The 27,228-nt window shown below is 39.8% G+C and overlaps 1 protein-coding gene across 10 annotated transcripts in view; it reads right to left on the minus strand.

Annotated features, from left to right (window-relative positions):
* PLEKHA6 (pleckstrin homology domain containing A6) overlaps window positions 1-27,228 on the minus strand; it is a 200,642-nt gene continuing 173,414 nt past the window's right edge. For 7 of the 10 annotated variants that reach the window (XM_088154261.1, XM_088154255.1, XM_088154257.1 and 4 more), the window contains 10 exons: window positions 25,113-25,252; window positions 22,504-22,653; window positions 19,778-19,907; window positions 17,805-17,914; window positions 15,635-15,820; window positions 14,760-14,924; window positions 13,992-14,125; window positions 13,106-13,248; window positions 8,252-8,372; window positions 1-6,026 (listed from right to left, as the gene is read on the minus strand). In XM_088154261.1, coding sequence (XP_088010387.1) covers window positions 8,260-8,372; window positions 13,106-13,248; window positions 13,992-14,125; window positions 14,760-14,924; window positions 15,635-15,820; window positions 17,805-17,914; window positions 19,778-19,907; window positions 22,504-22,653; window positions 25,113-25,252 — 1,271 coding nt within the window. In that variant the 3' untranslated portion in view covers window positions 1-6,026; window positions 8,252-8,259. The remainder of the gene's footprint in view (window positions 6,027-8,251; window positions 8,373-13,105; window positions 13,249-13,991; window positions 14,126-14,759; window positions 14,925-15,634; window positions 15,821-17,804; window positions 17,915-19,777; window positions 19,908-22,503; window positions 22,654-25,112; window positions 25,253-27,228) is intronic. The other 3 variants (XM_088154262.1, XM_088154260.1, XM_088154259.1) reach the window with 1 other exon arrangement.

The following is a 27,228-nucleotide window of genomic DNA, read 5'->3' on the forward strand; positions in this document are numbered from 1 at the left end:
TCTATTTATAAACCATCCATTTTTGTTTATTTGCTTTATACAAACTTGCAAGGTACAAATGCATTTATTTATTTTTGTTTTGTTTTCCTTGTGTATGTTGTTTTGTTTTGAGAGGAAGGACCTTTTAAAGTAGCTACATCTAGAATGAATGCTGCAGGAAAGAATATTAAGTAAGCCACTGCGGGTTTAATTATTGGAAAGATTATCCCTTGGTCTGGTGTGAAGAACCCCCAAGTCACTGACATACGGTTTTCAATCACAGAACAGCTAATTTTTATAATTGTCATAATCTAAGGTCACTTTTATACAAAAAGAAAAAAGAAAGAAAGACATCAACATCACATTGCTTCTTTGATAACTTTTAACGTCTAACACTAGCTTTTTTTTCTCCAAATAATGTGCATAAATAATGCAGTATTTGTTGGTTGCAGGTGCTGCTGGTATATGAAAATTTTATTAGAAAGGGACACACACACACACACATACACAAAATAAAACAGTTTAAAAACATGTTCTACAATACTGCAAGACTGTGACCCTAAATGCACTCTGCTGAGAACTTAGAGCCTCAGAATGCTTAAAGTGACATTGGCAATAATCAATTACAGATTCTACCTTGCTATGAATTGAGCAGAGGGCTTGAGAATGGTGAGAGAACACTCCTTGATGTTATTTATGTCATTTTAAAGCCTTCCACATTAGCAAAAAAAAAAAAAAAAAGTGCTACTTATATATGTAGGAAGGGAGAGAAAGTGGTTTAAAAGGAATTTGCACTTCCTTGACAGAAAAAAGTGCTGAGACTCCAAAACGTAACACCATCTTTACATTGCCCTCTGTACCTCGAAATACTGATGGAATGATTTTCTGTCAAGATGGTTGCCATGTTTCTCAAGCACCTGCACAAATAGGACCACTACCTCAGAGTCCTCAAAAGAGGTAGAATAAGGAGCCCCGCCCTAAATTCAGAGAGGGCCAATCCTAAATAGATAATCCTTCACATAGCCTAACTAAGGCCTTTCCTCAGCTCTTACTTCATCTCTCTATTAAGCTACTAGTGTTTGGAATAGGTCAAAGATGCTATCACAACAAGGAAAAACGTATGTACCTGCTGAAGGATGCACCTTTTCCCAACTAAGTTGGGTATGTGGAGGTAAATATAGCAGCTTAGAGAGCAATTGTGATTGAAGAGAGGAAAATAAAACAATTGTTTTGCAGGGATATCTCTCTGCTAGCCACACCAAAACGAATTTACTTGAACAAAAGGGAGGTAAAAAATAAGTGGCATCAGCATCTCAAAGCCACCTCTATTGCAAAGGATCCCAGTGGGATAGCTGTACACCAGCGAGACAATCTTTGCGGTCCCTGATATGCTACAGTTCTACAGTTCATCTGACAACGTACCTTTCGAGCCAGAAACTCACCAGGGTTAAGTTAACTCAGCTTTGCTAATTCCATATAAGCTATTGCCAAGTTGCATCAACTGAGCCTTGGGCCCTGGCATAGAAAACATGAACTTACCTAGTAACAAGGAAATAAATGCACCACTCCTCTTACAGACAGCTTTCATTCATTTTAAATAAATTTGCTTTTAATAAAAAGCAGAAAAATATATATTTATTTAAATATGCCTTTTTAAATTTCTTTCTTTAATTCTTTTGATACACTGCCCAAAGCGTCTGCATTTCAGAAACTCAGTGGCAAAACGGGCTTCAGTGGCCCTGTACACAGAGAAAGTTAGCCCAAAAGAAATCAGTATAGTGAGAAGAGGAAACAGAAAACATATATTATATATATATAAAATATATATAAATGTACACGCACATATATCACGGTATAATTTTTAAAAACACATATTAAGGCATGTAGAGGATCATGAAGGGATAGTTTTTTATGAGCTAATAGAAGCTACTGCAAGAGCAGAACAAAATACTTTCATCATCATCTTCATCAACGTGGAATGTCAACTGTATTGCTAAAGGAGAAGAAAGGGTCTAAAATGCTGATTCTCTGGAGTGGTCTATGTATTGCCAACAGGACCATTTAAATAATAAAAAGGAGCCATCATCTTTATTGGACAGGGAGATGGAAAGTTTCTCCTGTAAATATGGATGAAGCTGAACTCTTAGACATGCCAAGGCAGTAATTCTTTTGTGGCAAGCAGTAGGACAGAGAACCTGATCAAGCCAGATTCCATATTGCAAGGTGGGAACATTGGTCACTTAAACTGTTAGGTCAGAAAGATGATTTTGGGTGCTGAGACATTAATTCCTTTTAATACATATTGAGATAGATTCTTAGACAAATTTTGAAAATGTCAACATTGGAACCCTCCCAGAGATACTTTGGAGTTAAAATGAATGTTCAGAAAATAGAAGGTTAACAGAATAATCGTATGCATGTGTGCTTAGAAATAAGCTCCTATGTGGATAGAAAGCCTTACTATAAGCACATTGAGGATTAAAGCCTAACAGGTGCAAACCTATGTGTGTTTACTCAGAAATAAGCCATACTTATTTCAATGGGATTTACTCACTGTAATTTTGCAGCTTAAGTCTTCTACTACATGTGGATCTGGGAAATATTCCTCCTAATGGACTGACATGCCAGGTCACTCCATATTTTTTTAGTCTAACCTATGTGGACTAGAATGGATCAGCAAATCATCAAAGCAGATGCTGCTTGGCTGCTAAGAGACTTTGCTGAGTCAGCCAAATTCCATCAATGCACTATTACTTTAGAACTGTATCCTTACCACAAAATAGAGGTGACAAGGAATCATTTGGTGATACTGCAGTTAGCTCTTTTCATTTTGTAAACAGGACTCCATTCCCTTAGGATCAAACTAGACTTCATATCCTTGAGTTGAGTTTAAATCCTGGTGACTATGTGAACCTGTGGCCTTCTTGATACAGAAGTGGTTTGCCATTGTCTTTTCCTAGGAAGCTGAAGAGGACAGGTCTAAGTCTTGAAAGGTGGGAGTTGCCCAAATCACATACAGTATATGCTGGGAAGAGGGCATGGGATGAGGTGCGCATTATACTGTAAGTACTGCTGAGTTCTCTCCATTTTAGTTCACTCTTCCTAAATGATTCCTCCTTGGCATCACTTCTTCATAGCAAAAAGTGGTATCAAGAGAGAAAAATATACTGTGGAGATGCTTCCCGTCTGTAGTATTTTAACTCTTTAAATTAAAGTATTAACTCATTTTGTTACATAGGAAATCAAGGCAAATCACATGTCACACCTACTTAAACTTGAATTTGAAAGAGTTATGTGTATTGATACTATATGCCATCTACTGATTCAACTAGGTATGCTGGATATTAAAATTGTTCCTGGAAAGCCAGGAAAGAATTAGACTTCCTTGATAGCTGGGGAAAATAGTGATAATTTACAAGACTATTTGAAGAAGTTTGAACAAAAGGAACAGTGATGCTCAAAGGTCGTGTTTTCTGTTTCAGCTGGGATCCCAACTAGCCTTTCATGCATCATTGTAAAGAATCCTGCCTTAATTAAAATAATGTGACTTACAAAAGAAAATGTGTAGGGTAGGAGTGGAGGGGTTATGTTCCATAACCAAATTCACATTTAATGTCTGCCTTAAGAATTACATCTATTAGAGGTTGAAGCAGTGTTATTCCTTCCAACAATATAGAAACAGAATTTCTAGGTTTGACAAATCTTTGGATATACTGATAAATATATTTATGGACATCTTTATAAGGCAAAATGTTTGATCATTTCAACAGGGCTAAATTGCCACTTAGACTAAAATCATAGTCTAAAGTGCCAACTGTTCACTAGTATCTTCCTTTGAGTACTTGTGAAGAAGCAAAATATTGGGGGTGGGGAAGGGAATGCAAAATTTTTGAAAACATGGGAATGAGCACATCTGAAAATCTAGGTCAATGAAATAAAGAAGCTAACTGTATCTCTGTATTCTGAACTATAACTAGAACAATTTTAATCACTTCCATAAAATTGATGCCAGTTGGCTTTATATTGGGCATGATCAATTGATAGGCTTTGAATAAATCCATGAGCCCCGTGATCATCCAATTATATTTTGATTCAACTATGAATAAACAGATTGTTTTCAAAGTACTAGGTTGGGTGTAACTAAGTCCTGTCCATGCCTAAGTTCAATAGTAAGTAATTCTAATTGTGAGGTGATACCAGCTTTAATGCAAAGTCTGATTATTTCTGAAGAGGTGAGATTATCTTAGCTTTAAATGGTATTTAGGCTTTACCATGTATAAATCTTGGAGCATACAACTGCAGTGTGTGGAAAAAGGTCCAAATTAGATCTTTGATTTAGTTTAATGCAAGTTAGGACAACTTGGTACTTACTGTATTTGACAACAGTAAATTTCCCAAGTCCTTTCTTTGTAACTACTCTTCTGTCCTATTCTTCTGAATTATTTTCACAATTTGTTTAGAAAAGAATGAGGATTCATTTGGGAAAGCAGCCTTCTTTCAGGTGCTGATAGAAGCCAATTCAGCAAAGGTCTTTCACTCTTGACAAAGGAGCTTAGCTCCTCTGAAAGCTCACCAGCCATTATTATTATAGCTCTAGCTTGGGCAGAGATGGAGGAAAAGCACTGTATGTGAAAATTCTACTTCAAAGTAAATGTTGCTCTTATTTTTCTAAAGTTGAGTGGAATGCTACAAATGGCAGAAATTGAAGAAGCCTTACTTTATCCTCCCAATGATACATAGGAGAGGATTGATTTACACATACTATGGAACCAACTCATAACTTGCTTTGGTCAAGTTCAGACACATTTCCATCTCCTCTTGCAGACTTACTATTTCATTAGTTAGTTTATGCAGAGATCTTCCCAGCACGCAGCTTTCTTTCTGGCTCCAATATTTAAACTTATACCCTGAAGAACCAAGGTTTGAGTGACACTATTCTGAATTGGCTCTGATATGAGAATAAATATATGTCACCTACCAGTCCCACTTTTGAGTCACAGTAAGCTTTAAAACACACAAAGTGGTTTATCCCATCAAGTTGAACTTTTCCATGGCCATCCTTCCCCTTTGTATCTTTCATCCACACTTCTATTACATGTCCACATACACTGCACACACTTCCTGTTCCATCTTCCTCAGAAGCTTAGGAAAAGCAGGGGGTGGGGGGAACTCTTCAGCCTATCACAGCCACTCCAAGTTTCCCAAGAATTAGCAGATTCCAAAGCTTCTTCTGTTGTTTTTCCCTCCACTCTGAGAGCCTTCTGTTTTCTTCATCTGCCATATCCATAAAGTTCAGTGATGCTTCCTTCTTCTTTCTCTTCTTGTGAGCGAGTAGGTATGAGTATAAGCAGCATGACCATGCATGGGTTGCTTAATTCCATAGATTAAAGTTGCTAAAGCCAATCAAATTGGCAGATGGGCCAAAGTGTGGGGAAGAAAAAAAATGATGTTCAATTCAGTAAAATGGTTATAAAGTCCCTGGCTGCCATGACAAGCTCTTCTTTATATAATTCTCCTCCTTCAAAAAAAAAAAAAGTAAAAAGTAAAATAAAAATAAAAATAAAAATAAATGATGAAAGAGGTTAGAAGCTCAGGAAATGGCTACCTAGGGATAAGAAATTTTACATTCCCCTACTATCACCAACTTTCATGTTTCAGTTCAAATTATTTGAGGCATCTGCTGATCTTTAGCCACTGGTCCTTTGTCCTGACACCTCCTGCAGTGAGGAAGAGGCCATCTTGCAGAATGGAACTGCTCCTGGGTGCTGCCTTTGTGATGGTTTTTATAGGCCAGGCATCTGATACGTTATGGTACAGGCCTTGGCAGCAGTGGGAGGAGAAACCAGAGCAAAGATGAAGCACACTTATTCCCCTCAGAGGCAGCTTTCGTTCCTGAATGTTTCTGCAGCTCAACAGCAGGAGATAGTGGGCAACCCATAATAATGGTTGTATGCATTATTAAGCAGTAGTGTTGTGGGGGAGCAGATTCATGTGTTAAAATGTGGCTCCATGGAACTTCACAGCATTCACAGCAGCCAGGGCCTGTGCTGGGGGAGGAGGAAGAGAAGAGGCAGAAAGTTAGTGATAATCACTGAAACCCAAGCCTGCAGGTAACAGTATAAATATAGCTACTTTGGGATCCATAGGCAAAGAGGGCCCACAAAGGTTGCCCTTACTGCTCACTCTTTGTCCCGCTCATTCAACAAACCTGATTGTGTGGGATAGAACCACCACGTATGGGCTGCAAATATCCAAATGACCACTAGATCACATCAAAGACTTTTCTGTATCTCTTTGTTGACATGTTGAATGATCACTTAGATTTGTCAGCCCAGATTGGTAGTCCAAGCATGGGTCCCCAAGAGAACCATAGCAGAAAAGGGGCACAGAAGGAATAAGGCAGTGTTTGAGGGAAGAGCTGTCACCACTGCTTCTGTTACAACTCCTCCACTGCCAGTGTCACTCCCAAATCAGCCATTACTAAATACAGGACAGAAGTCTAGCATTTAAGTGGAGAGGGGAGAATAATACATTTAATGTGGATCCTTGGGGTTCTCTGAGCTTGGTGCTTTTCTTCCAAACGTTTCAATACCCGGCTAGGTAACATCTTCAGTGCACTGAGAACAGATTATCCTTTTTGTGGCTATATTGTCCAAAATTTGGCAGTTTTGCATATGTACACTTGCACATTTTGAAATTAATAGAGAAATTATAACAAGATGGCACATACCAGTTTTGACTAAGAATGCTTTTGATGATCACTTTTCCCAAATGTTGGATCCAGAACCAAATTTATAATAAGCGGGACCTATGTACCTCTCTGCTTCTTCTTGCAACAGTTTTTGCTTTTCACAGCATATCCCAAAGGCAATTTTTCATAGCAGTCTTAGAAAGGTCTCTGAATTGAAAATGGTAATTTGACAGCTGGGATGGCAAAACTGGAGATTTACAAATTCTGAAAGTTATTATGGGATACTATGGTCATGTTATGTCTAGTGCATGACCAGGGGAAAAAAAACATGTATTTTCAAAGGTCATAAATAGCAGATTTGATTGGAGAATCCATGGGATGTAAAGACAAGATATGTCTGAACGAAAGCTAGCTTCAACAAGAAGTTGATGACAGATGTTAATAAATACATACATAAATGGACATACATTTCTGGGAAGATAAATACTGGATCTTGATAATTTTTCTGAATAGGTTCTGTAATATATTAACTCTGTAATCTCTATAGTAGCCTATGGAGCAGGCTAGGAATATTATTGCCATAATACAGACAGGGAACTGAATCTGAAACTATAGGCTAAGACTTGACACTAGGATTGTGCATGCTTTGAAAATGACTCATAAAATGTGCTTTGGAACATTCAGGTGCTTGAGCCCAGCATCTCCTTAAAACAGTGTATCTTTTTTCAAGCTTCTATATGGATCTGAAAACTGATGCAGATGCTTTAAGAGTCATGTTAAAGATGCAGCTGTTTCAATAGGTATGGAAGCCTGAAAAAAATGCCTGCTGCTTCACAGAAGTCTTGTGTTTTTCCTTCTGCATGATCTGAAGGACCTCTTTTGCATTGTTTTTGAAGCATGCACAGCTCCACTAGATACAGTATAATGTCATTAGATGTATCTTTCACCCAATTTTAACTCTCAATAATCTAGCAAGATTATTTTTATGTGAATAAAGAGAGAGGAATATAAAGAGAAGAGCTGTTTCTTATCTGTTTTTGGTTAGTTCATAAAGTAACTCCCTATCCTCACCTCACAACCCCAGCTTCCTTTTATCGATTAATCTAGTCTCTGTGACTATTTTGCTTAAATTCATTATCTCCAAACCAACTTTTGGTTTTAAGAAAATCGAAGGAAAATACTAATGGCCTAGAGAGTTTGTGATCGAAGTGAGATGTAAACCAGGGCTTCTTGGTACACAGCTAATACGCTCTAGGTTATAGCATTATGTTCAATTTAGAAGACTTGCTGTAATGTTGCTCTAAATTGATGTAAGAGAAACATAACTGATTGAATTAGTCTACTTTGTCCTAGTAAACCCAGAAGAAGATATGGCAGCTTGATTCACTGATGAATCTTTCATTAATTCCATGGAAGGAGACTGAGCTTATATGACAAAGAAGAAAATGTTAGCTTAATGGATATCAGTGGATGGGTAGGTTTGGTGAACAGATGAAACTCTGTTGAAAAAGAAGCTTACCACTTCTTTTTTCCAAGAGATACACAAGAATGAGATGGGAATATAATAGAAAATGTGCTTACTTTAAGGTTCAGACACGCATAAAATGACTTTCGGTGCCCTGGGATGAGTCAGACGAGAGGGACTTGGTCGGTGGAGTCGGGGAAGCTGGGGAAGTGGGAGGGCTTGGGGTGGCACATTGAGCTGGAAACAAGAAATGGAGATAGAGCTTGAATAATCTACAATGCTTCAGACAGAAGGGAAAAAGAAAACAAAGGCAAAGAAACACAATCCATTGAGCAAACATGGGTTAGAAGAAAAGGAAAAGGAAACACAATCAAAAATCACACAGCAGTAGAAAATGGCTGTAGTACATTATCTACGAATGGGTCCCATTCGTATTGCTCAGGTTAAATGATGGAGTAAAGCAGGGCTCCGTGCAGTCCCAAGTCCCAGGTTGATAGCCCTCTGGCCATGATTGCTAAAACAGAAGTCCCCATTTCCAACCATTGGGTGGTGAAAAACATTAAAAAACTAATTTATAATCTCTAAAAACAAAAAAAATCCCCCAAATCCCTCATGGATGATGTGGTCCCATTCACTCTAAGGCTCTAAGTCCTCTCCCAAAATTCTAAGTGAGATCCTGGGCCGCTATTTCCACCCACGGAGTAAATAGAGGTTGAAGTCACAACAGTTGCTCTGTATAAAATACAGGCTACAAGGCCAGCCTTTTTCACTCGGGTCCCTCCAAATGTGTTCTGTGTTGGGACAACAGTGTTTAGTTGGTTGGAGAAGGCTGCTACAGATCATATCCAGCCATAAGATGAAGGAAGACTAAATTAATTTCTGCCAATTTAGTAAACCACATTAAGCATTAAAAATGCCAATTTAGTAAACCACATTAAGCATTAATATTCATGGAAAGTGAGATATTTTTGGAGCCATCCCCAAATGTGCAGCAATTTAATTATAGATTCAAAAACCAGTTTGAATAAGAAGAATTTCTGGCTTTTGGCACAAGACTGATTACAAGGCAACTACAGTCATTACCCAACAGCTCCTTCAGCAGGGATGCGCAGCAGTAGTGAGAAATATTTCAACAAGAAATAACTCTCCAGTGGACTGTAGATGGTAGAATATCATACCACCAGTACAGTGCTCTAATGTAACAACAACAGCAATAACAACAACAACAGAGCAAGCATATTAGAGCAGTTGACTATCCTAATTGCCTTTTGCCAAGCTGGGTGCCACAGTAGTGGACATATTTCAAAGATACACATATTCAAGATTCACAGGGATAATTGCTATTGACCTTCCTCAAGCTTTCAGTTTATAACACCTGTGCTCAAGATATGTTGGATAGCTCTCTAGCCTCTTCAAGCAAGTGCCACCCTCAGAGATGGCTGGTCCTCCTGGCACAGGAATACAATTGAGGGCAGAGCACAACATGAATTGGTTCCCTGAGGGGGTTGAAAAGTGACTTCTTTGGATGGAGTACATGGTTGGCTATTGCCACATCCACACCGCTGCTTTGCCATTGTCTCTTCCCATCCCAGCGCCATCAGGAAATCATGCTGCCCTAAATCTTGCTGGCCTCACATTGCACCTTGCTACAAACTCGGAATGGGCCTGTGCTGCACTGTTGTCCATAGAGCTTTAACACATTCATGCATGCTTTTTGGAAATGGTTAGTGGGCTGACCTCACCTCAGGGCAAGAAGACTGTGTGGCTTGGTCCTATATAATAAGTGTGGATTTTTTAAATTCATATTTTCAATTTTTCCTGCAGACTCAAGGTGGTTCAGAACAAAGCAGATACAAAATGATAAAAACAATTGGTAGTTCAAACCAACCAATATAAGGCAGCCCTTCTAATGTTAGTGCTAAATTTCCTGGAGAACGGCAAGGTCTTTGATGCCTTCTTGAAGGCAAAGAGTTTGGGGGCATTCCTTATCTCAGGAGGCAAGGCGTTCCAAAGTGTGGAGGCAGCCATTGAGAAGTTCCTGACTTTTACACTCCTCATTTCATGTGGGGTGGGAATCCTCAGAATATCTTCTCCACAGGGTGAGCCAAATCTGGTGGTAAAAATGGTTCTGTAGATATTGGGTGCAAAACCAAGTAGGGCTTTAAAAGTAATTAACATCACTTTGAACTGAATCAGGAAGCAAACCAGTAACCAATGAAGTGACTGTAGCACAGATATTACATTCCTAAATCTGCTTCAGGATATACTGAAATCTGCTACATTTTGGACCAACTGACACTTCTCAGGCTTCTTCAGATGTATTTCAAGAGGCTATTCCTGAGATGAAGAGAACACAAGTCACTGATGCAAAGTCCTCCTGGTCCAAAAACGAACCATAATTGGTGCGCCACCTGAAACTAGACAACTGGCCATGGCTTCCACCTGCTGCTCTAAAAAGGAACTGGGAGTCCAGGAAGTGCTCCAAATTTCAGACCTACCTCTTTAGGGTAGAGATGATCTATTCACAGTCAATGTTGGAACAATTAATTGAGCTGACTTGCAGGAATGTAATCCATGTTCATTGGATTACAGGCCCACAAAGCTTCCAGGCACCAGGGCAGAATTTTGTCAGTACCCATGATCTGATCTAGGGTGACGATGTACAGCTGAGTATCAATGATACTATATGGATGGATTGCTCCTCCTAGCAGTTTCATGTAGATATTAAACATGAGGGAGAGGACTGAGCACTGCACAACCTCATATTGCAGCCTGGAATCACCCATTCAGGAAGGAGCAGAAAACTGAAGAACAGAATCTCCAAGCCCCAGTCCTCACAGGCAGTCCAGAAAAATACCAAGCTTGATGGCATGGAAAGCTGCCAAGACTAGGAGAATGTGAAAAGTCTTCATCTAGGCCCAGACAAAGATTATTCACCAGGGTGACCAGTGTCGTTTCAGTTCCATGTCCAGACCTGAATCTAAAAAGGGAAAGTTAGAGATTGGCCAATTGTTCAAAATTGAGAGATGGCCTCTTCAGGAAGAAATGCACCACTGCCTCCTTGAAGACAGCTGGTACCACATATCTTAAAGATGCCTTAATAACTTCCAAATCCAGCTACCACATGCCAAGTGGCACATGGATCAAACTTACAGGTGGTGGAACCCATGCCACAAAGAGCCCTACCCACACCCTTAGTCTCCGCAAGTTCAAAAGAATCCCAGATAATTTCAAAAGATTTCACCCAAGTCATCTCACTACATAAAATCCAGCTCTGAGTAAATGTCAGTGTTTTTTTTTTAGCAAAGAAATTTGCAAATATATCGTAACAATCTGCAGGAGGGTCTTTGCCCTATCTTCCCCTAAACGTAACTGCGAACAGAGCTGCTAGACATGAATGTGCAGATGCAATAAGCAAAAGATGACAAGGGACCATGCTTCTCCATTCTTATTGCCATGGTAAACTCCCATAAGGGGACGTGGTGGCGCAGCGGCTTAATGACGCTGAAAGTTGCTGGCCAGCAATGGTCAACGCTTCAGCGGTTCGAGTCCAGCCTTCGCGTTAGCAGGGTGAGCTCCTGTTTCCTCCCCAGTTCCTGTCAACCCAATAGTTTGAAAACTCATGTGAGTAGATAAATGGGTACTCTCACTCCGGTGGAAGGAAAAATGCTGGCGGCGCCTTGCAAAAAGGAATCGGGAGCAGTTGCTGGTAAGCGCGAAAAACCGTGCGCGCCCGAAAAGGGCGCGAAGCAACGGAAACCCCGCCTCCTGCGCTCGCCAGCTGGGCTCTGCTCTAGGAAGGAGGCTCTGGCAAACCACTTCCGAAACACTTGCCTTGAAAACTGCAAGGACTCGTCCAAGCAGTCACTGCAGGGTCAGCAATGACTGAGCGCAGATTAAAAAAAAAAAAAAAAAACTCCCATACCGTCACGATTGGTATCATTCACATTCCTTTACCATCTTCATTGCCTGCAGCTCTTCAGTAAACTGAGGAACTTGCTGGGATCTGTGAGGGAGGAGGTGTTGCTGGGGAGCAGACTCATCCAGCACCCTCACCACCCCTGTAGTCTAGAGATTGGCAAGGCACAAAGCAGAGCTACCTGCAAGATTGGCAGCAATGTAGTATATTCAGTTCACTAAAAAATGATGTTGCTTACAGATAACTTAAGGCAGAGGAGTGTCTGGTCAATGGGCTGCATGCAACCCTCATGAGTACAACCCACAGTGCCTCATACGGACAAAATCTGGCAGCAATTTTTTGATTTACCTGTGGTCGGCTCAACACACAGATTTTACTTTAAAAAACCCCATCCTCATTCCCTCTGGAAATAAAATAAAATAACACAAAATTCCATATTCACTGCCTTTAGTGATTCCTGCAGCCTTTGGGGAAAAAAAATGCTTTAAAAATGTTCAGATCTCCAGCTGTAGAAAGGTTGCCTGCTGCTAACCTACAGTAAGGAGATATAAGTGGTTGGGAGCTGCTGACTCAGCTTCTTTGAGGTTACAAATTAAAGGAGAAGACATTGCCATTCAGTCAAATGCTTGCCACCATATATGCCATTTGACAAATCAGACCAATTCATTGTTTTACATTGTTTGGAAATTGGTATCAGTGATGGAAAAATGCCTTTTTGACTCATTGATCTCAAAATAAAACTAAAACAGTGCAACAGCATGTGTTGGCCTCCTGTGACGATTTTCTAGCCTTTAATAAATAATTGTAATGAATTTAAACAAGGGCCCCTATATGGCTAATTTTTACCACTCCTACTGTCAAATCCATCTTATTTTGGAGGCTAGATCTCTAGTTCATTGGTTTTGCTATAATGTCTAATACCACCACACTTAAATGCAGAAGAAATAATATCTGGCCAAGTTCACTAATGGAAACAAAAGCTATGCTCTTATTGGGAATATGGTGCTCCATTGCCTAATCTTTTTGTAATGCTGCAGAGCATTTTGCTTACCTGACAGCATGCGGCCCCGTCGGGAGGCTTCTGTAGCTAAGGCGCAGGAAATCTCGATTCGCTTTTCCTGCTCCTGTAACTGGGTCTCTGGGTCCTGGGCCACATCCATCTCTCCCTCATTGAGGGGGATGACATTCTGCATGCTGCAAGAGAGAACACTCAAGTCATCTCATCCAGAAGGCAAGCCCAACACTCAGAGCTACAAGGTCAGTAAGATAAGATGCGTGCAGATGTGAAATATCCTATTTATTTAATATAATTTTTTTGCCACTCAACATGATGAAACCTGATTGCAGCTAAGTGGGAAAAAAGCAGGAACTTCAGAAAGTTCCCTATGATCTCCATTTCTCTGCTTTACATGTTTAAACATGAGGTATATTTAATTCAAAGCCTCAGAAAGACAACCAAAATTGACACTTTAAATTTCTCTACAAAACTTTTGTAGTTTAGTTAACTAAAAGTCACTTTTTAGTTAACTTTGAAACTGCAAACACAATCCCTCTCTCCCCCTTTGCAAAGCAAACAAAGATTTTTGTTCATTTTCTAATGAGAGAAATTTGGGGCCATAAATATTTTAGACAAGTTATTTTCTTATCTACTGTAGATTAGAATTGTTGTGGGATGTATCCTGGAAGTCCAGAGGTACAGACAGGACACAGTGTGTTTCATGATCCTCAGAAGAGAAGGAAGAAAAAAGAATGAAACTTATACAGCATTGGCAACCTCTGGACAATAAGAAGCCACTGGACAGTGCCGTTAATGAGCAGTAGGATTAAATATATGGCCTCCGAATCAAGAGTAATATATTCCAGAATGAAAGGAAGATTCATGCTCAATGATCAGATGGCACAGTGGGAAAGTCAAAATGTGCAAAGTAGTGCTGCACCTGGATTTAGCAATCAGTGTCTTTATCCTTTCCACTTTCTTCTGTTTCTCCTTCATCTCCTCAGGGCTCAGTGGAGTATCAGGTTCCAGCTCAATATACCTTTCTGGGATGAGGACTTTATCTGGGGTGGAAATCTGAGTGACAAAAACAACCAATAAGTGGCATTGACCATGGATACCTTGGTAAATGGGTTTCACCTGGTAGTAGATTCTATTCTATTCTATTCTATTCTATTCTATTCTATTCTATTCTATTCTATTCTATTCTATTCTATTCTACCCTACCCTACCCTACCCTACCCTACCCTACCCTACCCTACCCTAGATTTGCTTCTACCTTACCCTACCCTACCTAGATTCTATTCTATTCTATTCTATTCTATTCTATTCTATTCTATTCTATTCTATTCTATTCTATTCTATTCTATTCTATTCTATTCTATTCTTAACCCTAACCCTAACCCTAACCCTAACCCTAACCAGTATTTTATACATTACAGAATATACACCTTAGATCATGCTCAAAATGTCTGAGCTCTGAAATTCTCTCCAGGTTACCTTAAAATCCAATGTTCCGGGATCACTTTTCATTGGGCTTGGGCCTGTCCTGTGCACTTATACAAACTAGTGGCACTTTCAGCTCATATCGCTCCAATCACACATACCTTTTGGTTTTCGGAGAAGGCAACTAGATCTCAGCATATATTACTGGGAAAGAGGCAGTTTGCATTTTTGATGCTCTGAGATACAAATCAATAACGTATTTCACCTCCTTGCTGATGTCCACATCATAATGTTCTGGCTCTAGCTCCATTTTGCGCAGGCGAGCAATCTCCTCTCGGGGGCTTTCATACATCTTGCCGGAGTCTTCAGAACGTAATGCGGCCTCCAGATCAGATATATCCACTTCATGGATACTGCGATGCCTGCGTACCTAGAGCATAACACACCACTTTATAATCAAAGTATGATAGTGAGGTAGATTATAACCCCATAAGGAATTGCCAGTGTTATCTCTACCTTGGCAGATCACTCTGTGGCCTTATCAATTTGGAGTGGCACTGTACCTGAATGAGGCTTCCGTGACTATTCTTCTATACTATGTCATTAAGAAGTTTCCTTTCACAAAGAACACTAGATGTCAGAAAGAAAATTTGACAGCAGCTTAATTTGCTATGCAGAGAGATCTCTTTCATGCGGGTGGGGTTGGAATGCAGCAGAGATTCAAAGATGTGGATTTCAAACTACAGTTTGGAGCAGCGCAGTTAACCTATAGGTCAGTGTTGTCCAAACTTGGCCACTTTAAGATGTGTGGACTTCAACTCCCAGAATCTGCTGGCTGGGGAATTCTGGGAGTTGAAGTCCACTCATCTTAAAGTGGCCAAGTTTGGACAACACTGACCTATAGGCTCACCACTACAGGCTCAGCTTGTGGGAATAAGACTAAATTATTGTCTCACAGTAGTTGTTTGAGATTTTAAGAATGTTTGATTTTCTACCATTCAGCCCAGTTCTTAACTACGGGCCACTTCTGTATGAGACAGTGCTTGACCAATTTTTACGCAGGAAAATACTAATACTGAAGTACGTCTGAGTGGCTTAGGAGATGAATGTTAGTTTTCACTAATAAAATAAAGTTATTACCACTTTATAAGAGGCAGGTGCTTTTGAGAGAGGGCTATCTGTCTGTTGCTGATTGGCGGGAAGTTGCAAGCTCCGTCTCTTCTCCTTCATAGAACTGCTTTGATGGCGCTTCATACGATCAATCTGTTCCTCAACACTCATCTTTGCTTTCATCTCATTGGAAAACACAGCACTCTTTGGCCTGTCCTAGGGGAGGACACAGGACCCTGGTGGTTATAAATGGCAATGGAGGCTTTTTTTTCCAACAAAAATCTTGGTTTATTTTTTCTGAGGGCAAATTCAGGATAGAAAACATCCTGAAAACAACATCCTTAAGGAAAACAGTTTTGTTAGAAGATCGAAATTCAGTGGAACAGCAGCCCAGGTTCTGAACCAAAAGATGGCTAGCTAGTAGTAAAACAGTCTATGGAAAGAGGAGTTTGGCAAAGTGCATTTGAACATGATAGCAAATGCAATAAGAGGTTTGCAAAAAGTTGAAGCTGGAACAATAGGAAACTTTTTTGTATGGCATGATTATGATCTTGATACAATAAGATATGATATGATGCAAAGCAGTTTAGCATAGAGTAACATAAGATAACATTGTGGTTAAGATGTTGAACTAGAAATTAAGAGACTATAAATTCTAGTCCACCATTAGGCATGGAAACTGGCTGGGTGACTTTGGGCTAGGCACTCTTTCTCAGCCAAATAGTTTTTAGCTATCTGGATACTGTAAGAGTCTACTGGAGTGGACAGTTATAATACATTTAAATAAATAAATAAATAACCCACCTCACGGGGTGGTTGTTATAATGAAAATAGGAGGAGGGAGCATAATGTATGTTGCCTTGTTGTACAAAATAATGGTGGGATATGAATCTAATAATACAATACAATATTTATGTGTTTATGGCAGGTATGTTTTGTTAAGAGCAAAAGTGCAGTAATTATTTAGCTTAAAATGCAAATATGAGAAGACAAGACAAATCTGTGTCCAAGAGCTTCTCCATTTGTGCCAATGCTACAAAAATAGGGTTGATGTTATACTTCTGGGTATCAGGGTGGCAATTTCTCATTGGCTGGAACCTCCACCTCATCCCACCTGAGTTCCTTGGTTCTCCCACCTCCCAGAAGTCCCTTGATGCCATTTCACTGTGCATTTTGAAGCTGGGTGGTTTCTCCACTGAGCTGAAGTCATGGCGTCATATCATTTCACCCTGCTTTTCAAATGGGGTGTTTGTTTCGCTATGACAATAAATGCAGTGAGGCAATTATAAGAACACAGGGCAGGGTGCTGGCTAGTTGCATTCTCCTCTTGGTCACCTGGAGGGAGTGCTAATTGGGTCATGGATTGTGATGAAGATTGCGGGGATATTAGTGGTGAAGACACATGTAGGACAGGGCAAAAATACTTCCGAGTGCTTGGGGTAAAACTGTTGGTATAGGAAACCTTCCTGAGATCAGGCATCATGCAGCAATTTTCCAAAACATTGCAAGAGAAAGCTGAATACAATTGTGTATCAGTTAAAAAAAAAGCCAATTTAGACTGGTGTCTAAGGATGAAACTAGAGCCCTTCTGGTCACAAATTGAACTCACTCTTTCTGGCAGTCCTGATGAAAAGTGAGAGGACAGTCTTTAACTGTTCTCATCACACTCCTGCCAGTTCACTGAACTGTTGGTAGAGTAGGAAGAATGTAATATTTCCCTGTCAAGGCAGAGAAAGTTTAGTCTCAGTCATGGCTACTAATGCCTTACTCCTCAGTGCTGCAGTACAACTTTGCAGAATGATCTTATCATCTGTAATTGATGAGGGCACTGACATCAGTTAGGATGCTGGTAGTTCTGCTGATCCCTCTAGCTTGCTTCTCAGTAGTTACTAAGCAAAGAGTAACTTTTCATTTGCATAGGAAATAGGCTTTTTAATTTTCAGTATAATTTTGCTGCTACATTATTTAAAAGGGATTTAAGCCCTTCAATGTGAGTGCTGTCTAACTGTTGGACTGATTTTTTAATTTCATTTGATATTTCTTTGATTGATCACTTGATTGCATTGCTTTCTGATTTGCTGTATAATTATATTGTTGGCTTTTATTTATTGTATTATTAGGTGCTATTTGCTGCAGAGTAATTCATATTATTAGAAATAGATAAACAAAATATTGAAACGATGGCAGAATCCAGCCTTACCCGAGAGTCCCGCCCATTAGATAGGTTGCTTGCACTCCTTCTCACCACACCTGATGTGGGTGTGTTCTCATCATCCATAGGTGACTTAGTCCTTGGAGGAACAATACCCACTGTGGAAATGAAGAAGGTAAATATATATATATTTTAACAAGAAGGGGGAAAGATTCTGGTAATGGCAATACATAAACAGAAAGCATTTAGGCTGGAGAGTATGTATGTATGTATGTATGTATTTTAGAAGACTTCTATAGCTGCTCATATTGTAACCACAACCCTGGGTGGCTCACAAAACAGTAAAAACAGCACCCACCCCCCACAATAATCAGAATAAAAACTTATGATGCCCCAAGGCAACATTCTTCAACACATCCACACATCTTGCTGGGCTCCAGCCTCATCCTACTCCAACACTTGTGTTAGCTAAACCCTGTTAGTTGGTTTGCCTGTTATTTGTTCATTATCTGTAAGATGGAAAGATTTACTTGAACTCTGGCATGTGTTATACTGAGTGTTGTTGTAATTTCTGTTTTACTAATTGGAGTTGCTTTGTTGTTTTTTGGTCTTGGCCTTAATTCATTCTTAGCCACCCAGACTTGCAATAGCAAGATGGGTAGCCATATAAATGGGATAGATAGATAGATAGATAGATAGATAGATAGATAGATAGATAGATAGATAGATAGATAGATAGATAGATAGATAGATCCATCCATCCATCCATCCATCCATCCATCCATCCATCCATCCATCCATGTGACAGATAACAAAAATTCTTATGTGAGACAAGTGGGTCCCTTCTATACTAAGGGCTAAAAGCTTTCCCACCATAGCTCAACTATATAGTTTACAACATTTAGGAGACCAAGATATCAATATTTGACAAATAAAACTCTCATGGAAACCAGATTTACTAATGTCTAAAATATATTGCATCTTTTAGATGCCAAAGGTAGCTTATGATAAATTAATGAATGCAATTCTAAAGCAGCAATTAAAATGTTTAAAAAACTTTGAGAGATCAAGATCCAGAATTCACAGATGTCAATAAGTTCATTGAAATAAATATAAGGACTGACCTCTTATATTGGTAAAAGATATATAGAAGGGGAAGTTTTGATGTATGCAGCCAGACTGTACCTATTAAAATGATCTCTTCCAAACAACTAAAGAGAGGATTCTCTATTGCATTTGGTTAATTCAAATTAGGCACTCCCTTGGAAAAGTGGAACAGGAATGAAGGCCTTAGGCAGTACCCATGATTCCAGCAGCAACCTGCACTGAAAACATCTCAAGGTGCTGAATTCCAGAACTAAGCTACAAAAGCTGCTATTTTACTGGAACCCTAATAGTCCTCATCCTACAATCCCATTTGCTCAGACCTAAAGGAGCAAGAACTACTTTCTTGCTAAAATCATTTCAGAAGAGCCTTACTGAATGAGACCAAGCTCACTGGCAGGCCCACAAGCTAGTTAACAAGACAATAACCCTCAAGCAGCAGTTTTCCCCATTGTGAAAGTCTGTGGATGGGTTCACCAATTGCAATCAAGATTTGTTTTACCACTGATTGCTTAATAAGCCAAAATGGATGGATTGTTAGTTAAGGTATAAGTCATGGCTTATGAATGACCAGGCTCATATAACATGCTAGGGTTGGTGTGTGTGTGAACTCAGTCTCTCTCTATGTGATGTTGTATACTGACTTTGTATACTATGATATTGCTCTGAACAAAGGAATTTGGGGATACAGGGCTTTGCATATTTTAAAGTATTCCTAGGTATTATGGTTTTAAAAACCTATTTTTCCTGAATTTGAGGGATACAAAGGTTTATACCAATTATCCCCAATCTGTATTGGATTTTATGTACCAGACTACAGTTCCTACCATCCCCAGCCAGCATGGCTTTTGAAGCTGGTAAAGAACATAAAACCAGCAAACAAATGGATTCTCTTAACGCATGCAGTTTACAGGTACCTTTGTTGAGTGCCACCTGCTTATCAGCATCTTGGTCCTGCCTTGGCTGCAAGAGACCAGCCTCCATTGTCGAATGGGAAACTGATGCCCGGTGATGGTCCTTTTTGCTCTGCTCAAAGCTGGACTTTGACTGTGGGGAAAATATATTTCCTTTGAAAAGTGGCTGACCTTGCTGAAGAGAACTGCTATAGACAGCTGTTACCTTCCTGAACCACATAAATTGAAGACTCAAACATGTATTTGTTTTTGTTTAAGCAATTTATATGGCCACCCAACTCATAATTCTGATTGTAGATGGTTAACACAGAGTTAAAACAGAGAAGAAAAAAAATAGGCAATAAGAGGAAAACACAAACAAGAATGAGCATACCGAAAGAAGAGTCAGAAGCATCTCTGCAGATTTTTTTTCTTCTCCATTCCAAAATAATTCAATCAATCAAAAACCAGTCAGCTGATGAAAAGATGGGGCAGATGTCTACTTCATTAACATGGTTTTTGTTCAAGTGAAGTAAAATATCCAGGGATGGCAGGGATTTCTATTCCTAGTGGATTCCCCGAGGAATTAGAAATGTCCAGCTGGATATACATTGGTGAGTAAAGTTCATGAGATAAACTGCCACCTGCACTCTACTTTTATAAATTGAAATTTCTATAAAATGGAAACTAGAAACCACACCTAAACAGGATATTTGGAGAAATTATATTGTCCTTAATTAGAAAACAAAAATAGCAGCAACTACATGAAGAGGAATATTCTGCAGAAAAGACTCACTGTCTTGGATACTCTGCAATCCAAGTTCTTTTTCTTCTGCTTCATTTCAGTACCATTTCTATGACTTATCACAGAGGCTTAGTTGAGGAGTGGAAAAAGACAATAGGACTAAAAGTCATAGTGATGAACAGAGTGGAAAGGGCTGGCAGAACAGACTTGAACATTTACAACCATTATACTTGGCCACTTGCTCCAAAGAATCTTTTGAGTTGGTCATGTTTATGTTTATCATAGTAAATTCACTTGGGTTCATGTAACAATTAACCATGAACAAAATAAAGGCATCAGCTAGTATTGAATGCCTTGGGCAGTCTTTCCTAACCTGGCATTTATTTGATGCATTATGATTCTACTCATGAGGAGGATACCAGGTTGAGAAAGGGTGGTCTGGGCTGAAGAAGACCTGAAGTTTCAGTGTAGATCTACAGTAATGGAGATTAGTATTTGACTCGCATCTCCTTTGTTTACTTTGTAGAAATTAATATGCTTTAGCATCACTGTGGGTGGTCAAAATTACTAGTACTAGTTCAAAATAGGTTATTTTTAAAAAACCAGTTTTTGTGGGGAATGCTTATATTATGATGATTGAAATATTAAGATTTGTAAAATCAATTTCAGGGCATAAAGAACATCAACATTTTAATACTATTTCCATTGTTTTTATGACTTTTCTTTCATTTTTTAATGACTTGATTATATTTTGTTGGGTTTTCCCTAAATTCCCAAACTTTAAGGCTACACCATCCTTTTGATACACAACGTGTATGGAATTCCACTGGGAAAAGACAGGGAAATTTAAAGTGGAATTGGCAGAACGTTTACAGGTTTCTTGCAAATGGCCTCTGCTGGTTGCATTTATCAAACCAACTCTTACGAGAATTGAGTGAAAGATAATTCCCTTTCATACTTACTGAGCAACCAACTCAGTCACTTACTATGTAAGATTCAACATACATGAAATTCACCCTGGAAATTCTGTTAAACTTTACAGACATCAATCAAAGATTATTTTTAAAATGGAGAAGAGGCTTATTCTGAGAAATGAGCTGTTGTTCGTTCTATTATTATTCTTGACATCATTGCTGATGGACATGTTTTATATTTCACTCTTCTACTGGACAGAGGGACCAATGAAGGCATAGACAACTTTGTCCACTAGTATAAATACAGGTGGCATTTGGACCAATGGCAAAATGATAATTATGCCATCTAAGCCCAACAAACTATTTATTTAAACTATTTTTTGTTTCAAAACCAACTGATTTCAAATCATGAGTTTCAAGATGCCATGGTTAAGACTAAACATAGTTTAGAATTTCAACACAATGCTGCACAATGCTTTGTTTTGTGAGAAACAAAGGACTTTAAATTCTTGTAGCCATGCCTCAGCTCATTTTTTGCTTCAGTAACTTAGTTTTTTGTGTGATGTCTGAGGGCTGGAGGCAGATACTCTATTACTTTTATACTGCTTGTTGCTTCTGCTTAAATAAGTTTTGCAGATCTGAATTCTTTCAAGAACATGCAACCCCCCCCCCTTTTCTGCTGTAAATGTGGGATGGAGGTGTCCCCCTAAAACAGCAAATTCCTTGGTAACGTGACTTAATTTCTCTAAATCTCCCTCCTTCCTATTTTGTGTTTCTAGCCTAGATATCTGTTTTGAAAACCTATGCCTACCTTTTATCTTCATCCATGATTATCTAAACAAACATTAGTTTACATTCTCAAAAAGGCCAGTTGTTTGCTAATGACAATTTTCATACCTGGATATAATCTACCTGTAGAAAAAGTGCCTCATATGGCACTATCTTGATCTATTATGAGCTTAAAGACACAACAGACACAAGCAAGAAAGATTACTGTTAGACAATGGGCTCCCCCCTCCCGCCGCCCCATTGCTTGGTGAAGGTAGCAAAGGATAGACTATGCCTCTAGATCTCAGACTCCATTTTGATACCTGTCCCCTCTTCGCCTCGCTGCTTTCCTGCCAAGAAGGGGAGTTAGGATATGGCCAGAGACGGCTTTCAGAAGGAAGTGGAGGGATAGTCGGAGGAGACTCCAAGGGCACATATGATTTGGGGAGGGGAGGTCGAGGTGGACCAGGCTCCTGGAGTGGAGAGGAAACCAAGAAGCATTAGGAGTAAGAGCAAAGAAACTGTGAGAATGGGAAGGAAAAGAGAATTAGTGAGACACAGATACATACAGGGACTGATGTTAAACCCAGGATAGGCACCTGCATCTGAGCACCAAAAACTCAGGGGTAAAAATGAACAGCCTTTTTCCTTGGTGAACAACCCAGGACCAATCCAGAGAATACTACTGTTAGCCTGGCATCACTTGATAATGTATGTGCATAATATGATGAGGACTTAACTTTCACTTGCTTCAAAAATATCTGCCATTTCAAAATATGCATCCTCTCGACACACATTTTTCAAAATACAAATATTTTATGATCTCAGCACAATCTGCTGCTTTGCCAGACAATGCAAAGCAGTATCTGAAGACATGGCTGATGTAGACTTAAAAGACCTGTTGGTGATTCATAAACATTGAGGTCACAGGTTTTAGCAACATAGAAAGTGATGTTCCACACATGTGTAGGGACAGAACATGAGCGGAGCTAGGGTTGATGTTAGTTTCAGGGCAGGAGTTTGATTCTGATGACAGAATAGCTCAACAAGATGCTTCCCTTTAACCTAGACATTTAATTAAAACCATTTGCCCTGTCCTGATGTATCTATCACTCTGATACAATGGAAAGGACATGGTCTATCAATGTCTGCATAATCTTTTACTGGCAAGGAAGTAAGCTGTCAGATTCTCCTCATCTTTTGGCTCAGTCCAATGACTGAAGTTTCTGTTTATGGTGGATGAACTTGCTACCATATAAGGAAGATGCAAAATTAATATCATACATTACCATGCAACTAAGTCATTCCAGACTTTTAGGGCACTGAAGCATTCATTGCCAAGATCTGTAAGGGACTTTTTAAAATGGAGATCAGTTGAATTTACACCATTTATTTGGCCTGAATTCTTATCATTTACTGGGTGCTTCTTCTGATAGAACTATCAATTTCCCAAACAACCTCTAGATAGCACCTTGTATCCATAGGACTGTCACTCTCCTAAGAGGCTGACAATCCTGCCAGAAAAACAGAAGATGGATATATCTATGTCAAATAACACACCCCCACAAAAATCTGCCTGAAAGTTCAGAATAACCAATTTGAAATACAAAACAGAGGTACCCAAACTGACTATTATGCCTCTGGATCTTTCTTTGCTTTCTCCCTCCTGAAGCCAGTGACAATCATGAAACACGTTTGTCCAGAGAAAGAGCTTCCTCTCTCTTCCAACCCCCTTTCACAATGTGTGTACCTGTATATGTGCATTTGCGTATCTCACACAATATCCCTAATTTACTATTTCCCCAGCATGTGCACCCAAACACCCACCCACACCAAATAGTTCAATTTTGTAATGAAAAAAAGGCCAGCCAAAGCCTGCTCCTGTTCTCTCTCATAGCCAAAGACAAAATGGATAGAGAGATGCCATGCCCAACAACTGGATGGGGAGGGGATATTTCCACAGCAGACTCACTGAGCCAACTGGAGCTGAAGAGATTGCTATCCCTGACTGTATCATGGCTTGTCCCAAGGTACCCAAGATTTTCAGGGAGAAGAAAGAAAACCTTACTTCCAAATTGGAACAATTAAAGGCAGCTCAAGACTGCTTCAGCAACAGACTGGCGGTGAGATGCAGGCAAGATCATGAAGACGTGGCCCTCAAAAATGGTTGGGAAAGCACCTACATGCTTCAGCCAGCAGGTTGTGAGGGTGAGTCCTTAGACTATGTTCTGAACAGAGGTGCAAATCAGAAGGGACCAATTTTTTTTTAAAACCCATGTGCTACTCAGATGCATCATTAGTTTTATGCCAACTGTACAAGCATAAAGAAAGAAGGGATGGGGAGCTTTGATAAACAAACAAACAAACAAACAAACAAATAAATAAATAAATCCAATTGTGTACAGAGTTTTGCAGGTAAACTGGTGCACAAAATACCAGCTCCCAGGAATCTATTCTTTAGATTTCCAGTCCTTATGCTTACTGCTAGTCTTACTGCATAGAATCTGTAATTGTGGCAAGCTACTGTTACATCAGTATACCAGTGATAGGTCTACCTCCTTATCTTACAGTAGGAGGTCCTTTCTGTATCATCTTGGCTACTGCACATCTTAGTCTGGCACTAGTATTGCCACGAGAAACAAACTCTAGAGGCTTTCAAGGATTTGAAGCCAATTTCACAATCTTTAACTGGCTGGCTCTCTGAAATAATTCAAGAGTTGTAAACCAATAATGTAATGCTTAGATCTAAACTGTGGCCATTTTGGGGGGGGGGGGAGAAAATTAGTCCATCCCATCCATGTCAGAAGAAGGTCTAGATCTCCACCTACTGGTGGAATAATAATCTTTAAAACAAAAGCATTAAAGACCATCTTCTGGCTGCTTCCATTTTCCAGCATCTTCTGCCATTCTAACTGATGAGAGATTTGCTCACCTCATTGCTGCCTTGCTTGGTAGGGGAGCTCTGGGATCCCGACACAAGAGAGAAAGGGCTCAGGGGGCTTGTGAGGCTAGCTGAGCTCAAAGGGCTGGCTGGGCTGTTGGAGCTGTAGGTTCCTGATGGGCCAAGGGTCACTGCAAGGAAGGGGAACAGAGAGTAAAGCATTAATGAATTGCAGGAAAGGGACATCTGATGATGAGTTGGAGATAACTGGAAGGTATGGAGTAGAACAGGGAAACTTTTCTGTTAAAAAGAGAAAGAGGCTTTTTAGAAAATGTTATGAGGCTCAACATACCCACATATAGGAAATATGGAAAGCATATAAGACATTATTTTCCATTGTTCAATGCAGTGTTTCTCAACCTCAACTGCTTTAAGATGTGTAGACTTCAACTCCCAAAATTCTAGCTGGGAATTCTGGGAGTTGAAGTCCACACATCTTAAAGTAGTTGAGGTTGAGAAACACTGGTCTAAAGCGTCTAACCCTGGTTCAAATATGCCCTGGTAACCACTTTTTTCTTTTGTTGTCCCCTTACATTGTCTTCATCTCATCCTTGACTCATATTCTAAAAAGTTTTAAGTCATCCTTAAGGGATGTTTCAGTGTTAAAGATAGTTTTCCCTATTAGGCAGTCAACAAACTGCAGCAGTTTCACCATGGACACAATCTGATGCACTTCACCAACCATATTGTCAGTGGTGCCACCAGATGACACTTGGGGAATGGAAGTGGGATCGGCATGGCACATATTCACAACTTTAGATTGGTACAGACATGTCCCTCCACCCTGGTCGTGGGCATTGTCCTCTAGGGCCATTCTGCTTGAGTAGTGAGAGAGTCCAGTTCTTCCTGTTCTTCCAAACAAACATCTTCCTTGTACATGCCAGGTCTCTGAGCCAAAAATCAGCCTGAATAACAACTGACTAGGGGTGGATGAAAGGTGAGATGAAATGAGGATGAGATGGTTGCTTCATGGAACAATTTCCTCACTGCGCCTTTCATTTCTTGTAGGGGTTGCTTTTGAACATGGGCTTAGCACTATACTGGAAGAGTACTAAATCCCAACTCAAAAACAGCTTGAACAACTGACAGATGGGGTGAAGTGGCAGAGAAAGAATTGGCTCACGCAATCCCCCTAGAGGCCGATCAGCTATTGTTTGTACTACTTTTGAACACAGATTTAGTGCTTTTTAATGGAAGAGTGCTACACTAGTGTTCAAGAGCAGCCTCACAGTAATGATGGGATTCTGCCATGAAGCAGCAGCAGAGAGAGAAAGAAAGGTCACACAACCTCCAACCCCTACTCTCAGCCTCTCAGCTATTCAGACTAATTCAGGTCCCTTTTGCCTACCACTTCTTACCAACTGACCCTAGGTTTGGTGAAAGGCCAAGTGAAGGGAGGACTAGTTTTCACAGAAGGTTAAGCCCTACAGTCTAGTCATATGTTAAAAACCATTGCCAATCACAGTTGTCCTTCTTCTGCAAGTCAGAACAGAGGCAGTGGGGACTAGCAGTGGGGACAGCAAACTCTATGCTGATTTCACAGATGAGAAGAAAGTACTTTAACTGAGGAATCCAATGTAGAGAGGACTGTGGGCAAAATGATGTCTGGATAGTCCCCCACCTCCAGTACTCCTACCACTTCCATCTTTTAGGTACTCCCCACCTCATACATAGTATCTTTCTTGCTATTCTTCCCCTCTCTAGAGATAAAGAAGGTCAGAACAGGATCTCTACTGTTTGTTTTAAAGGCATATGTAGCTCTGAATATGTAGAACCTTGGGCTGTAGGACCCTTAACTTATATCCATTAGTTTAATCCTAGTACCATCATTGCAGCCATTCTAAAAATAAAACTATGCTTGACTAATTCTATTCGTTATGGATTGCTACCTTTGGTTGATCACAGAAGAGGCCAATTCTATTGGATAGCTACCTAAGTTATTTAATCATTTATTTATGAAACTTCTATGCTCCTCCACTCCAAATAGCTCTGAGCAGCTCAGACAGGGAGCTGCTATGCATCAGGGCTGGAAACAGAACTTTTTCAGCTACAGCTGAAAAACATTTCATGCAGGGCATTAAGATAAAAGCAGATACTCAGATTCGAA

The sequence above is a fragment of the Python bivittatus genome, unplaced genomic scaffold (assembly GCF_059951505.1).
Source record: "Python bivittatus isolate LINGU-HERP-01145 unplaced genomic scaffold, Pbiv_v1 ctg000700_np1212, whole genome shotgun sequence".
Lineage (NCBI taxonomy): Eukaryota > Metazoa > Chordata > Lepidosauria > Squamata > Pythonidae > Python > Python bivittatus.